At 36.2% G+C, this 13,886-nt stretch overlaps 1 protein-coding gene across 6 annotated transcripts in view; it reads left to right on the forward strand.

Moving 5' to 3' along the window:
- The first annotated feature begins 725 nt into the window (after positions 1 to 725).
- The window catches only part of SEL1L2 (SEL1L2 adaptor subunit of ERAD E3 ubiquitin ligase), a 118,232-nt gene continuing 105,071 nt past the window's right edge, over positions 726 to 13,886 (forward strand). For all 6 annotated transcript variants that reach the window (XR_002802789.2, XR_002802788.2, XM_023626099.2 and 3 more), the window contains exon 1: positions 726 to 890. Coding sequence is in view for 4 of the 6 variants with exons in the window: in XM_023626099.2 (XP_023481867.2) it covers positions 833 to 890 (58 nt within the window). In the remaining 2 variants the exon portion in view is untranslated. The remainder of the gene's footprint in view (positions 891 to 13,886) is intronic.

The raw sequence follows: 13,886 nt of genomic DNA on the forward strand, positions 1-13,886 counted from the left end.
TCTGTTTCTGAAGTAACTACCTGTATACACTGTAAAACCTGAATATATTTTAGGTATAATCTCTCAGCTAGCTCCATTCCTTGGATATATTTAATATTTCCATGCTTTTGCCTAAATATTCATTTTGATTTTTGGCCCTAGCCTTGAGAGCACTCACTCATGAAATACCCATATTGTTTAAGATAGTAGAGAAGGCATTTTAAAACACTTTTAATGAAAGTTTAAGGAAACACCTTTTTTTCTAAAAGTTATTGATGACTTGGATGTTTGTCTTTGTCTCAGTAAAACCTCAGCAGTTCCTTACTTGAACAGAGGATAAACACTCGCCCAGATGGGGACCAAAGACTTGGTCCATATGATTCTTGTCCCCCATAGCCTTGAAATGCTAGGTTAAAGAACGATGTCAGGTCAGCTCATGCACTTAATTGTGTTTTAACATATGTGCAGTTTGCCCCTCTGGAGGTAACATAAAAATAAGAACTTCCAGCTACTCTGAACATCATTTGAACATTAGTATGGACATGTACAAATCGGACTTCGGGTCCCTTCGGTTAGTTTCAGAGAGCAACTCCTACCTATTTCAAGCTTATACCTTAGCTCCCACCAGAGGAATGGCAGACCAGGTATGGTTCTCTCCTACAGCCTGCTCTCTCTAGCAACTGGCTTCATTCCGGGTTGAAAGGAATTTCCTGGCAGCTCATTGGCCCAAGAGAAAGAAGGAGGTTGCTTGGCAACTAAATCCTGACCCCCACAAACCTGAAAAGAGGAAGCTTAATTGGCCAGCCACCTAGCTCTGCCTGTGTTACATTGAGGAGGAGCTGCTTAGGAGAAGATGAAGCCCTTGTCCCTGTTAATAGAGATATTGATAATTCTTGGGGTCACAATTAAAAGTAAGTTTTTCTGTCCTTATTATTCTCTATGAGGGTCTTTTCTCTCTAACAGCACTAAGGATGGAAGCTGAGTAGAAAACCAGAAATAACCTCAAAATATTCCCAATTAACACCATTTTTTGATAAGTACTTAAAAATATCCAATAAGGGTAGATAGTAATGATACTCTCATTTAGGACAATACTTGGGAAGGACATTTGTGTGTGTGTGTATGTGTGTGTGTATGAGAGAGAGGGAGAAATAGAGAGAAAAGGTTGAACAAATCTTTGAGGAGAGTATTATAGTAATTTTTGTAAAGTAGGGATATTTGAGGCAGATTGTTAAGTTTTGTTAAGTCTAGAATATCATGAAGATCTAGTTCCAGAACTTCAAAGGAAAAGTATAGGACTCAAAGAGTGGCAAAGTGCAATATATTTATATTCTTATAATTTCTTTGAATCTTTTCACAATAACAATTCTACTTCCAAAGTTTTCATGTTTCCTATCTAGTTAAAATGGAAATTCTTAAAGTGGAAAATTATTTAAATAATTTTTAAAATGAAAATTATCTTAAGAATGGAAATTATTTTCCAGTATTGTTTCTCTGGCCATTTATTGAGTTAATTTTTCCCCAATCCTCAGCTAATTTACTTTAGAATTCAATTTAAAAAATATTTATTTGTGAGGCCGGCCCGGTGGTGCAGTGGTTAAGTTTGCAGGTTCCATTTCGGCAGCCCAGGGTTTGCCAGTTCGAATCCCGGGTGCAGACATGGCACTACTTGGCAAGCCATGCTGTGGTAGGCATCCCACGTATAAAAAGTTGACGAAGATGGGCACGGATGTTAGCTCAGGGCCAGTTCTCCTCAGCAAAAAGAGGACGATTGGCAGCAGATGTTAGCTCAGGGCTAATCTTCCTCAAAAATAAAAAAATTTGTTTGCATTTAACCCACACCACATCAATAAAATAAAAACAAAGACTACATGATCATTTCAACCGCAGAAAATGCATTTGACATAATCTAACACTTTCTTGTTATAAAAACACTCAACAAACTAGGTATAGAAAGAAACTTCCTCAACCTAATAAAAGGCATCCTCAAAAAACACACACCTAATACATTTAATGGTGAGAGACTAAATGCTTTCCCCCAAGATCAGGAACAAGACAAGGATATCCACTCTTGCTATTTCTCTTTAACGTTGTCCTGGAGTTTCTAGCTAAGGCAAGTAGATAAAAAAAAGAAATAAAAGACATTAAGATTGGAAAAGAAGAAGTAAAACTATCTCTATTTACTAATGACATGATCTCATATACAGAAAATCCTAAAGAATCCACTAAAAAACTATTAGAACTAATAAATAAGTTCAGCAGGGTTGCAGAATAAAAGATCAATGTACAAAAATCAATTGTATTTCTATACAATTGCAATAAACAAACTAAAAATGACATTGACAATTCCATTTACACTAGTATCAGAAAGGATAAAGTACTTAAAAATAAATTTAACAAAACAAGTGCAAAGCTCATACTCTAATAATAACTACAAAAATTGTTGAAAGAAATTAAAGAAAAACCTCAATAAATGAAAATACTTCCTGTATTCATGTATTGAAAAACTTAATATTGTTAAAATAGCAACATTCTCCAAATTGATCTACAGATTCAGTACAATCCCTACCAAAATCACACCTGTCTTCTTTGCATGAATTAACAAAATGATTCAAAAATTAATGTGGAGGAGCCGGCCCCGTGGCCAAGTGGTTAAGTTCGCGCAGCCTGCTTCGGCAGCCCAGGGTTTCGCTAGGTCGGATCCTGGGCATGGACATAGCACCGCTCATGGGGCCACGTTGAGGCGACGTCCCACATGCCACAACTAGAAGAACCCGCAACTAAAATATACAACTATGTGCTGGAGGGATTTGTGGAGAAAAAGCAGGAAAAGAAAAAGGAAGATTGGCAACAGTTGTTGGCTCAGGTGCCAATCTTTAAAAAAAAAATTAATGTGGAAATAAATGTTCTTCTTGGAAAAGAAAAGAACAAAGTTGGAGGACTCGCACTTTCTAATTTCAAAATTTACTACAAAGCTGCAGAAATCAAGACAGTGTAGTACTGGCATGAGGCTAGACATATAAGTCAATGGAATATCATTAAGAATTCAGAAATAAACCCTCACCTTTACGGTGAATTGATTTTTGGCAAGGATGCCAAGACAACTCAATGGGGAGGGGAAAGAAGAATCTCTTCAACAAATGGTGGGGGCAACTGGAGAACCACATGCGAAAGAATGAATTTGGATGCTTACCTTAAATCATATACAAAAATTAATTCAAAATGGGTCAAAGACCTAAGAATAGTAACTAAAGCTTTAAAACTCTTAGAGGAAAATGTAGGCATAAATCTCTCTGACGTTGGATTAGGCAATTATTTCTTAGATATGTCACCAAAAGCACAAGCAAAAGAGGAAAAAAACAAATAAACTGGATGACAAAATTAAGCACTTTTATACTTCAGAGGACAACATCAAGAAACTGAAAAGACAACCTATAGACGGGAGAAAAACTTGGCAAATCATGCATCCAATAAGGACATAGCACTCAGAATATATAAATAACTCTTACAACACATCAACAAAATGACAAAGAACCCAATTTTAAAAATAGGCAAAGGAATTGGAAAGACCTCCAATATTCTCCAAAAAATATATGCAAATGACCATCAAGTACATGAAATGATATATAACATCATTCATCATTGAGAAAATGCAAATCAAAACTACAGTGAGGTACCCCATCACACCCATTAGGATAGCTATAATAAAGAAATGGGAAATAACAGGCTTTTGCAAGTGTGTGGAGAAATAGGAACCATCATACATTGCTAGTGGGAATTTATAATGGTATAGCCACCGTGGAAAACCATTTGGTAGCTCCTCAAAAAGTGAAATAATTACTATATGACTCATCAATTCCACTAGTAGTTGTATACCCAAGAGAAATGAAAATATATGCCCACACAGAAAACTTGTACACAAATGTTTATAAAAGCATTATTCATTACACAGTCACGAGCCGCAGTCATGAGCCCCATAACGACATTTCAGTCAATGATGGACTGAATATACGACAGTGGTCCCATAAGATTAGTACCATATAATCTAGGTGTGTAGTAGGCTATACCATCTGGGTTTGTGTAAGTACATTCCATGATGTTCACACAATGACAAAATCGCCAAATGACACATTTCTCAGAATGTATCTTCATAGTTAAGCAGAGCAGGACTGCAGTTAAAAGGTGAAAACAACCTATAGGTCCATCACCAGATGAGTAGATAAACGAATTGTGATATATACATACAAAGGAATATTATTCAGCCATGAAAAGGAATGAAGTACTGATACATCCATACTACAAGTTGTATGAACCTCAGAAACATTATGATAAGTGAAAGAAGCCAGACAAAAAGTCACATGTTATATAATTCTTATTATATGAAATATCCAGATTAGGCAAATTCATAAAGACAGAAAGCAGATTAGTGGTTGCCAGGGATTTGGGGAGGGGAGAGTGGTGAGTTATTTAATGAGTACAGAGTGTACTTCTGGGGTAAAGAAAAAGTTTTTAAACTAGAGAGAGATGGTAGTTGCACAATGTTGTGAATGCACTAAATGTCACTTAATGGTACACTTTAAAATGGTTACTGTATGTCATGAATTTCACCTCAATTTTTTTAAAATAATGCAATGCTTTGGAAAACAGTCAGGCAGTTCCTCAAAAAATTAAACATAGAATTACCTATGATCCAGAAATCCCGCTCCTAAGTATATACCCAGGAGAACTGAAAACTTCTTGCCACACAAAAACTTGTGTACACAAGTGGCAGCATTATTCATAGTAGCCAAAAAGTGGGGGGAAAAACAAATGTCCACCAACTGATGAATGGACAAACAAAATTTAGTACATCCATGCAGTGTAATATTATTCAGTAAAAAAAAAAAAGGAATGAAGTAAAATGTGGATGAACACCGAAAACATTATGCTAAGCAAAAGAAACTAGATGCAAAAAGCCACATGTTGCATGATTTCATTTATGTGAAATGTCCAGAATAGGCAAGTCCACGGAGACAGAAAGTAGACTACTGGTTACCTAGTTTGGGGAGTTATAAGGGAATTGGGAGATGCTGGCTAAGGGATACAAGATTTCTTTTAGGCTAATGAAAATGTTCAAAAATTGTGGTGATGGTTACACAAATCTGTGAATTTCCTAAAAGCCACTGAATTGTATGGAGAAAAAGAAATATTTAATAAAAGTCATGTGCCAGGAATACTGGGGATACAAGAATATCTAAGACACTGCCCTTATCCTTGAGCAGCTTAAAGTCTAGGAGAGAAAAGCAAGTCAACAAGTGAATAAACTGTAAAGTGTTGTAGGTATTAAAATAAAAGCATTTACCAGGTACTGTAGGGCAATAAATGAGGGAGTGACCAATTCTACCAGAGTGTGGAGTGGTCAGAAAGTTTTCATAAAGGAAATGGCATAAACTGAATCTTGAAAGATTAGTGAATGTTCACTAAGCAGACAAGGACAACAAGAAGATTTCAGACCACATAAAGGGAACAAAAACACAGAGGAAAAGAAGAGCAAGGTCTATAAACAGGTAGATCAGTTTGCTGTAGGTGTAGGATATTAGAAGGAACACAGCAATTGATGAGGCTGGAGTAGTAAGCAGACTTTGTGCGACAGGCTATGAAGTTTGAGTTTTATCCTGTGAGCAATGGGGAATCATTTAAGGGTTTACTCACTGAAGAACATGAATGCAATTATGCTTTAAAAAAATGACTTTGGCGGTAGAGAGGTGGATGGATTCTAGCTGTATAACTCTGGTGACAATATAACCAGTAGCAGACTATTGAATGGCCCAAACAAGAAATGATGAGGACTTAAACTATAGCAATAGCAGTGGGGACTGAGAGGAGTAGATGGATAACAAGGTTAGAGAGAATAGAGTCACAAGAGACAGCATGAGAGTGCCAAGAAGCCCGAAATGGCCAATAGTGCCAAAGACCAGAGAGGGTGGGGAGGTGAGGTAAGGACCAAAAAAGGACCATCAGATTTAATAGCTGGGGAATCTTTACATTTCCAGGATGTTTGTATCAGAGAAACAGGGACGAAACCTAATTTCAATTGGTAGGAGTGAACAGGAGAGGAGAAAGTAGAGACAGTGATGATGATTACAGAGCTCTTCCTGTATTATGGTGCTTTGTGGGGTCAGACATGAGTTTTCAACAGATCATGTATTGATTGCAGGTTTACGGAAGCTCAAGGAAGTAGTTAGAGGGGAAGAAGGCAGTTGTTTTACAAGCTAATGCTGAAAGACCTAAAATTCATACATAAAAACAGCCTTAACCGTACTCTTTTTTTTTCTTTTCCAGCCCCTAGTTCTCGAGGCAAAACAGACAGATCTGTCCTTTTTCACTCACATATACCTTGCAAGCTTGCATATTTCCTTTCAATGAATTCTTTCACTTGATACTCAATGTACATTGATTTCACCTATATAAAAATATTGAGAGAGGGATGATGCTATAACCAGGTGATTGTCCCCGACTCTGCATTTACCTAGGAAAAGTTCTAAAAAAGTTACTGTGATTATTTTTCCCTTTTGGTAAATCCTCAGAATAAAGTAACTGATGATGATAGAAAGAATGAGCAGTCTATCTTAAGGTGTGACTTAGAAAATGGGAGTCAAAGTAATTGTGTGTTTTTTCGCTGTCACCCTACCAACCCAGCTGCTGATGTAAGATAGTGTAAGGTATATAACTGAGGCAGAGAAAAGACGTTGCCAGGAGTTCTAGCTCTAGGTCCTCCAAGATCTAAGGTTTCCCTATCCTGTCTATTTGTTCTAGTAGTAATTCTTCACTATTGTTCACTTCTACAACTAGGAAAAAATATAATACCATAAAAATAAAATAAACAGAAAGTTCATATCAACTCTCTCTCCTGACACTCAGCCACCCAGAATCTCTCTATCCCAGGTGAAAAAGGCAAGTAACTCATCGATCTCACACTGATCAGAGGTCAGAAAGCAATTGCCTAGCAATCATATCTATGGTCCCTGTTAAGTCCAGAGAGGGGCCGCATAAAGGCCAAGTCCTCTAGACATGTTGCAGAAGATGCTGAGCTTAGGCAGTACAAACAGGCAATATCCTACTGCTTCAGAAACGTTATTGCTATTACTTGTGAAATCAAGGAGTTCTAAGTTACCTTTGCTTCCTTTCAGTTCTTTTATATTATACCTCTAAACAGGGAAAGAATAAATTGTGAGTACCTGAAGCGTTTTTCCTTGAAGAGGGCAGATGTGTTAGGTGGGATTGTTGACTACTAAAGAGAAGTTTGATTGCTGTGTTATGTTAAGGATCAGTAAGAAAGCTCATTTGTCTTTTGTGAATTGTTCTGAAAGATGTAAAGCTTTTTCTGGTGTTCATATCCCAGATTTACCTGAAAGGTTCCTATGATAACCAATTACCACCCCTCTTTGGAACCATCCAGTAGGACAGCACTCAGTGGGGAGACAGCAGCCCTCAACCTGGCGAAAGTTAGGGGAGCAGATCCCCCTGATGAACCCATTAATGCCCATGCATCAGGTTTATTTCAGACTACTCAGGCTGCTTTTAGGAGCGCCCTCTTCTTACATGTCCTTTTTGTCATACCAGTAATCACTCTTCCGAATTCCACCTAATTTTCTTCATATAGGGGCTCATATGTCTCTCTTACCACATAGCTACCCCAAGAATTCTGTCTGTCAGTGATAGCCCTTTATCCGCTCCAGCAAATGCTAAGATCTACTCCCCATCTATTGAGACTGCTTTCTCAAAGAATGCTAATAGCCCATTTATTACCAATCCAGTGGTCTCTCACTGTTCTTAGTACTTAACCTCTCCGCAGCATTTGATACTATTCATTATCTTCTCTTCTGCTCTACCTTTGTAGAATTTTCTAAGGCTCTTTCACTGGTTTGTCTTCCTTAACCCTCCCTTTACATGCTATCCCCAGAGTTTAGTGCTTAGCTCTCTTGCTCTTCATATTCTATGCCTCTTGTGTTCTCTCCCAAGTCCAACAGCATCATTTACAGGTGTATTTACATCCTAGACCTTCCTCCTAATCTCCAGACCTGCATGTCAACTGCATGATGGTAATAAACAATATGTGGTCTGTAAATGTCTTAAATACAGCATTTCTTCTCAAAAGTAGTTCCCCTCCTATGTTTCTTCTCTTGTTAATGGCCTCAACATCCCTCCCTGCTCACCTAGTTCTCAAGCAGAAAACCTCAAAATTGTATGATCATACGGTTACAGTTCCCTAAGTATCATCTAATTCAATGATTTTACAGATGTTAGGACTAAGGCCCAGAATAGAAATAGATTCCCCAGGTCATTCTGCAAAGCCAGGTCTGGAGTCAGAATCTCCTAATCCTTTACAATTATTCATTCCTTTATTCCTTCACCAAATCCTGTTAATTTCACAGTGTTTCTCCTACCTATGCATTTTCAGTGTCTCAATGTATAGTGTTCTTTATCTACACTACTGCACTTCTGACTCTCTCCTCTTTCATCCACAATACTTTACTGCCAGAAATAATATTCCTGAACTCCCAATCTGATCATGATTTTCCCCTGTTCAAACACTGCTTTAAGGAGGTATAGCTCGGAGGTAAAGCATTTGACTGCAAATACCTACCATACACAGAACAAAGTTCAAATATCTTGTCCAACATTCAAAATCCTACATAACTAGATCCCAATCTCCTTTCTATTCTGTCTCTGCTACACACATACTTTATTCCAACCAATTCAAACTATTAGCTGCTCAGTATACCCACCTAACTCTCTCACTTCCATGTCTTTCTCAATCTGTTCTGCAGATGGAGTGTCTGCAGAAATGGACTGTCATCCCTTCTTCTTCCCCATCACCACCTTAACTCATCACCACGCATAGCATCCTGTTCATCTTTAAAGGTCCATCCCAAGTTCTACGTTCTCCAAAAAAAAACTTTCTCAAGCCCTTCCTCATAGGACATTGTGCCTTTACTTTCTTTTTCATCACAGTCTCATAACTGAGTTAGTTTTTAACTCCCTCACTAGGATGTCAACTACCTGAATGCAGAAATTGTGTTTTGCTTACCTTTTACATCTCCTATAGCTCATTGCAGAACTTGGCACATAGTAGATGTTCAATTAGCACACGTAAAATAGGCTAATAACTAACATCTGGGTAATACTTTAAAATTTGTACATTCCCAAAACATGTGAAGTAGATCATTCAGATGTTTTTATTCTAAATTTTCAGATTTTCAAAACCTTGAAGTATACAGTTTAGGAAGACCTAAATCCTCTAATGGGAGTCAAGTTTTGGGGTTTTTTTTTCCTCCATATCACTTGTTTGTCATTCTAAGTCTATATTCTCCAAAGTGGACTGCTCTGGATATTTTCCTCATAATCATATTTACTTGCCTCAGGCTGTTTTTACATACTAGCAAAGAGCCAGATGAAAAATAAAAAATTCAATCAACGATCCAAATATTTTAAAATGTAGTGTACACATGTTTGCTTCTATATAGAACAACCAGCTAGGTGATTGATTGAGTTATTTACTTTTCAACCAGTTGTTTTGGCAGCATGATGATTAAGTAAACTGAAATAGCAGTATTTTATTAGTTTTTTTTATTAATTTTGTAATTTTACTGGAATCATATTCAGGGAGTCCCTATTTCCAGAAGACTAGCTCCTGTCATGCCCTGATAGCACATCCTACAACACTCATCAAGTTATTAGTGGTAAGCTGAGGTAATTGTTATAGCATTTACAGAGAGATTAACAGGGAAAATCCAAGTCCAAGGTGAGTACAATCAAGACTCAGCAACATTTGAGTAAAACGAACACCATGAAAGAAAAGCACCAGCACAACTGCCAGTAATACCTGAGGAAACCAGAGCAAATGGGTGAAGACTTTGAAACGTAAAATGATTATCATAAGATGTATTTAGAGGGGTTTTTATATCCATAAAACAAGAGCAGTCCTCAATGAAAGAAAAAAGATGAGATATTTTGGAAATGAAATATATGATAGCAAAAATAAAGACTTCAAGGCCGAATGGCAAAAGAGCTGAAGAGTAACCTGAAGGCTCAAAGATCAAACTGAAAATTCTTTTAGATCACAATGCAAATGGACAGAGAGACGGCCTGTGCGAAATAAAGGTTAAAGGACTTGGAGGATCCATCCAAAAGTTACAAATCCGCATAATGGGATTTTTAGAAAGAGAAAAGAGAAGAATGGAGAGTAAGAAATAAAGAAACCAAGTAAAACTCCCCAGATTTGAAAAAAGACTCAAGTTTTTAGATTAAGTCCCACTGAGTGCCAAGCAAGAAGATTGAGAAAAGACCCAATCCTAGAAGATAATGGTAATATTTTAGTACCTCATGGATAATGAAAAAAATCTTAAAAGCCTCTAAAGAAAAAAATATGTTATTTACAAAGAAGAAGGCACTATGTTAACTTCAAATTCATTAGCAACATTGGGTGTAAAGAGACACTGGAGAAATATTTTCTAAGCATTGCAGTGAAATGATTTTGAATCTACAACTGTCTAATCTGACAAGCTATCAAACAAGTGTAATGACAAAATAAGACATCTTCAGACATGAATGGATTCAGAAAATTTATCATCTACCACTCTTAGCTGAAATACTGACTAGAAGACATGCTCCAGCAAAATGAAACACAAATTCAAAAGGAAGACCAAAAATCAATGGTAGTCAAAGAAACCTTTAAGACTTAGGATAAACGTAAATAAATGTTCAGTTTAATTTTTAAAAATATAACAATCACAAAAAATCATCTTTAAAAGTGTCTTTCACAATAGCAACAGAAATGATAAAATAGCTAGGAACAAATTTAATAAAAATGAAGCAAGATGTATATGAATAAAAAAATGAAATTATTCTGAAGAGCACTAAACAGAAAATCTGAATAAATTAAGGCTATACACCTGAATGGATCTCAATACTGTAAATATGCCAGGTCTTTGTAAATTAACATGTAAATCCACTGCAATCCCAGAGAAAATATCAATACATTTTTTAAATGAATCTGACAAGTTATTCTGAAATTGATCTAGAAAAGAAATTATGCTGGAATTTACAAGATAAGTTTTAAAAAAGAGGAACAATGTGTGTGTGTGTGTGTGTATCTGCACAGAGAGGTTCTTGCTTAGCCAGAGAGTAAAATATGCAATTATAAATCTATGGTAGTTAGCATATTGGCAGAAGAATGGACAAATATATCAAGAAAATAGAACACAGAGTTTAAAAATTGACCAATGTACAAATGAGAATTTAGCACCTGAAAGAAGGTTTTTCAGTGCAATGGGTAAAAGATGGACTATAATGAGTGCTATTGACAAACTGTCTATTTGTTTAGGAAAAAAAGTCATATTCCACTTCGCACTAATCACAAAAATTGAGTACAAATGGGAGACGAGCCCCATGGCATAGTGGTTAAGTTCCATGCGCTCAGCTTCCGTGGCCCAAGTTCACGGGTTCAGATCCCTGGTGTGCACCTACACTACTCATCAGCCATGCTGTGGCGGCAACCAACATATAAAGTGGAGGAAGATTGGCACAGACGTTAGCTCAGGGCTAATCTTCCTTAAGCAAAAAAAGAGAAAGATTGGCAACAGATGTTGGCTCAGGGCTCATCTTCCTCAGCATAAAAAAAAAAAAAAAAGGAATCCAGATGGATAAAAATGTAAACCATAAAAGGAAAAAGTATAACAATAGCTGAAGGAAATACAGGAGAATATATACTCTAATGATTGGTAAGGAAGCCTTCTTGAACAGGACACACACACACACACACACAAGGTTATAAGTGAGGAAAAGACCAATAATTTTGCCTGCATCAGATTTTAAAACCTCTGCAGCAAAGGACACCATAAACACTCAAAAGGCGAACAACAGACTGAAAAATATATTTACAACATATACACCAATCAAATAATATCCATAATATATATAAAACTCCTATAGATACATTTTTTTTTTTTAAAGCTAACAGAAAGATGGGCAAAATTTCTAACAGTCAGTTCCTTGGAGAGGAAATACAAATAAATACCCCTAAATGTGAAAAGGTCCTTAACCTTGCCAGCAATTGTGCAAATGGAATTAACAATGAGATACCAAAGTTATCCGAAAATATTGGCAAAAATTGAAAAATGTTGGTTAAGGTGAAGAAAATTAACGTTCTAATACACTGTATGTGGAGGTATAAGTCAGAGTAGCTCTTTGGGGAATGCCAATTTGCCATTATCTATTAGAATTTACATTAGGCATACTATTTCTCAAGTGAGCAAATTCATTTCTTGTTGTCTATTTAGCAAACCTTTACACGTTTCACAGGAAACATATTCAAGATTACCCATTACAGTATTGTTTATAAAAGCAAGGTAATTGAAAACACTATAAATGACTATACATATTTAGTGATTAAGATTCTGGATTTTATTTTACAGTGTGTCAGCAGTCTTCAAGAATGTACTGATTTTAACTAAGAATTCCTACACATAAACGCAAATTAATTTCTTATCTCCACATTCAATAGATGTTGAACATTACCTCAAGTGCTTATAGTACAAGGTTACCATATATTTCTAAGATCACATATATAATTTCCTACAAATATATTTTTATATTTGTGTAAAAATATACAAAATATACCAAAAGACAAAAACTTTTGGGATTTTCTATATGGTTATTTCCTGTGTTGGTTAATTTAGTAATATCAGGTAAAATAAACTTGTCAGTTTTAATACTCATTGCATCAATTAAGAAATACTTCGAATTACTCCATGTTATGCAGTAGTAATATCAGATAACGCTACTGTGATGCCATGGTCACTTAAATCATTGGAGAAGACAAGACATGGTAAGCATAAGTGCCTTGCTCAAGATCAATTAATATATCTGTTTACAAAGGGGACTAAAATAGAATTGAAGACTTCTGAATCCTGTTATCTTGCTCTACTGATAATCCACATTTCTTTATTCTTAAAGAGAGATTCATCAATAATGAAAGCTTCTAAACCTGCTTTGAAACTGATTCTTACAATACTCAAAACAAATGTTCTACATCAGGTTGCCAAAAGTAACTGGTTGAATATTTCTCTGGGTTGAACCAATCAATCACATGTGGCATAAATGCATATAAACTTAAAAACCCCTTAAAACCAGTCAGCCCATTCCCAAATTTATATTGTTCTAATGGTGAAGCAGTATAGACAAAAAGTCCAGGTAGGAAAAGAAAAGAATCATAACGTTGTACTCAAAAACTAATACAAGTTCACAGATAGAACTACTTAATTCAAAACTGTTGCAGTGGTGAAGAACAGCAATAGTAAAAAAATTTTTGAAGAGAATAACCACTATTATTATGTAAAAAAAAAAAAAGAAAGATTTGTCTTTGTGGCCATAGAATTTAATTTGACAAGTGGGCCCTGCCCTTGGAGATCTTACAATCCTTAGAAGAAAATTCAATATGTAATTGGGTGCTAATATGAGTCACAGAGAACACAAGCCCTGAAGAAGTTCCAAAAAGCGAGAGATTATTTAAGGCTGAAGTATCCAGGGAAACCCACAGATAGGAGGGTGAATTTATTCAGTTGTTCAACAAATACGCATTAACAATCTATTATAGAGCAGCAATTGTGCCAGGCATCAGGCCTCAGTGTTGAAACAGGACAAAGAAGTCCAGGAAGGACAAATAAAATTTGGATATTAGGAGAAGAAAGAGAAGACGTTCCAAATTAGAAGTACACAAGCAAAGGACACGGGTATACGAATGACTAGAGTATACATATGGGGTAGGAGGATACCACCACTTCAATAAGAGCAGGGTGTAGTGGGAAACAAATTGGTTAAGAAAATTTGGTTCAGATTATTAACCCAGAATTTGGGCCAGAAAACCT

Source organism: Equus caballus, chromosome 22 (assembly GCF_041296265.1).
Source record: "Equus caballus isolate H_3958 breed thoroughbred chromosome 22, TB-T2T, whole genome shotgun sequence".
In the NCBI taxonomy this organism is placed as follows: Eukaryota; Metazoa; Chordata; class Mammalia; order Perissodactyla; family Equidae; genus Equus; species Equus caballus.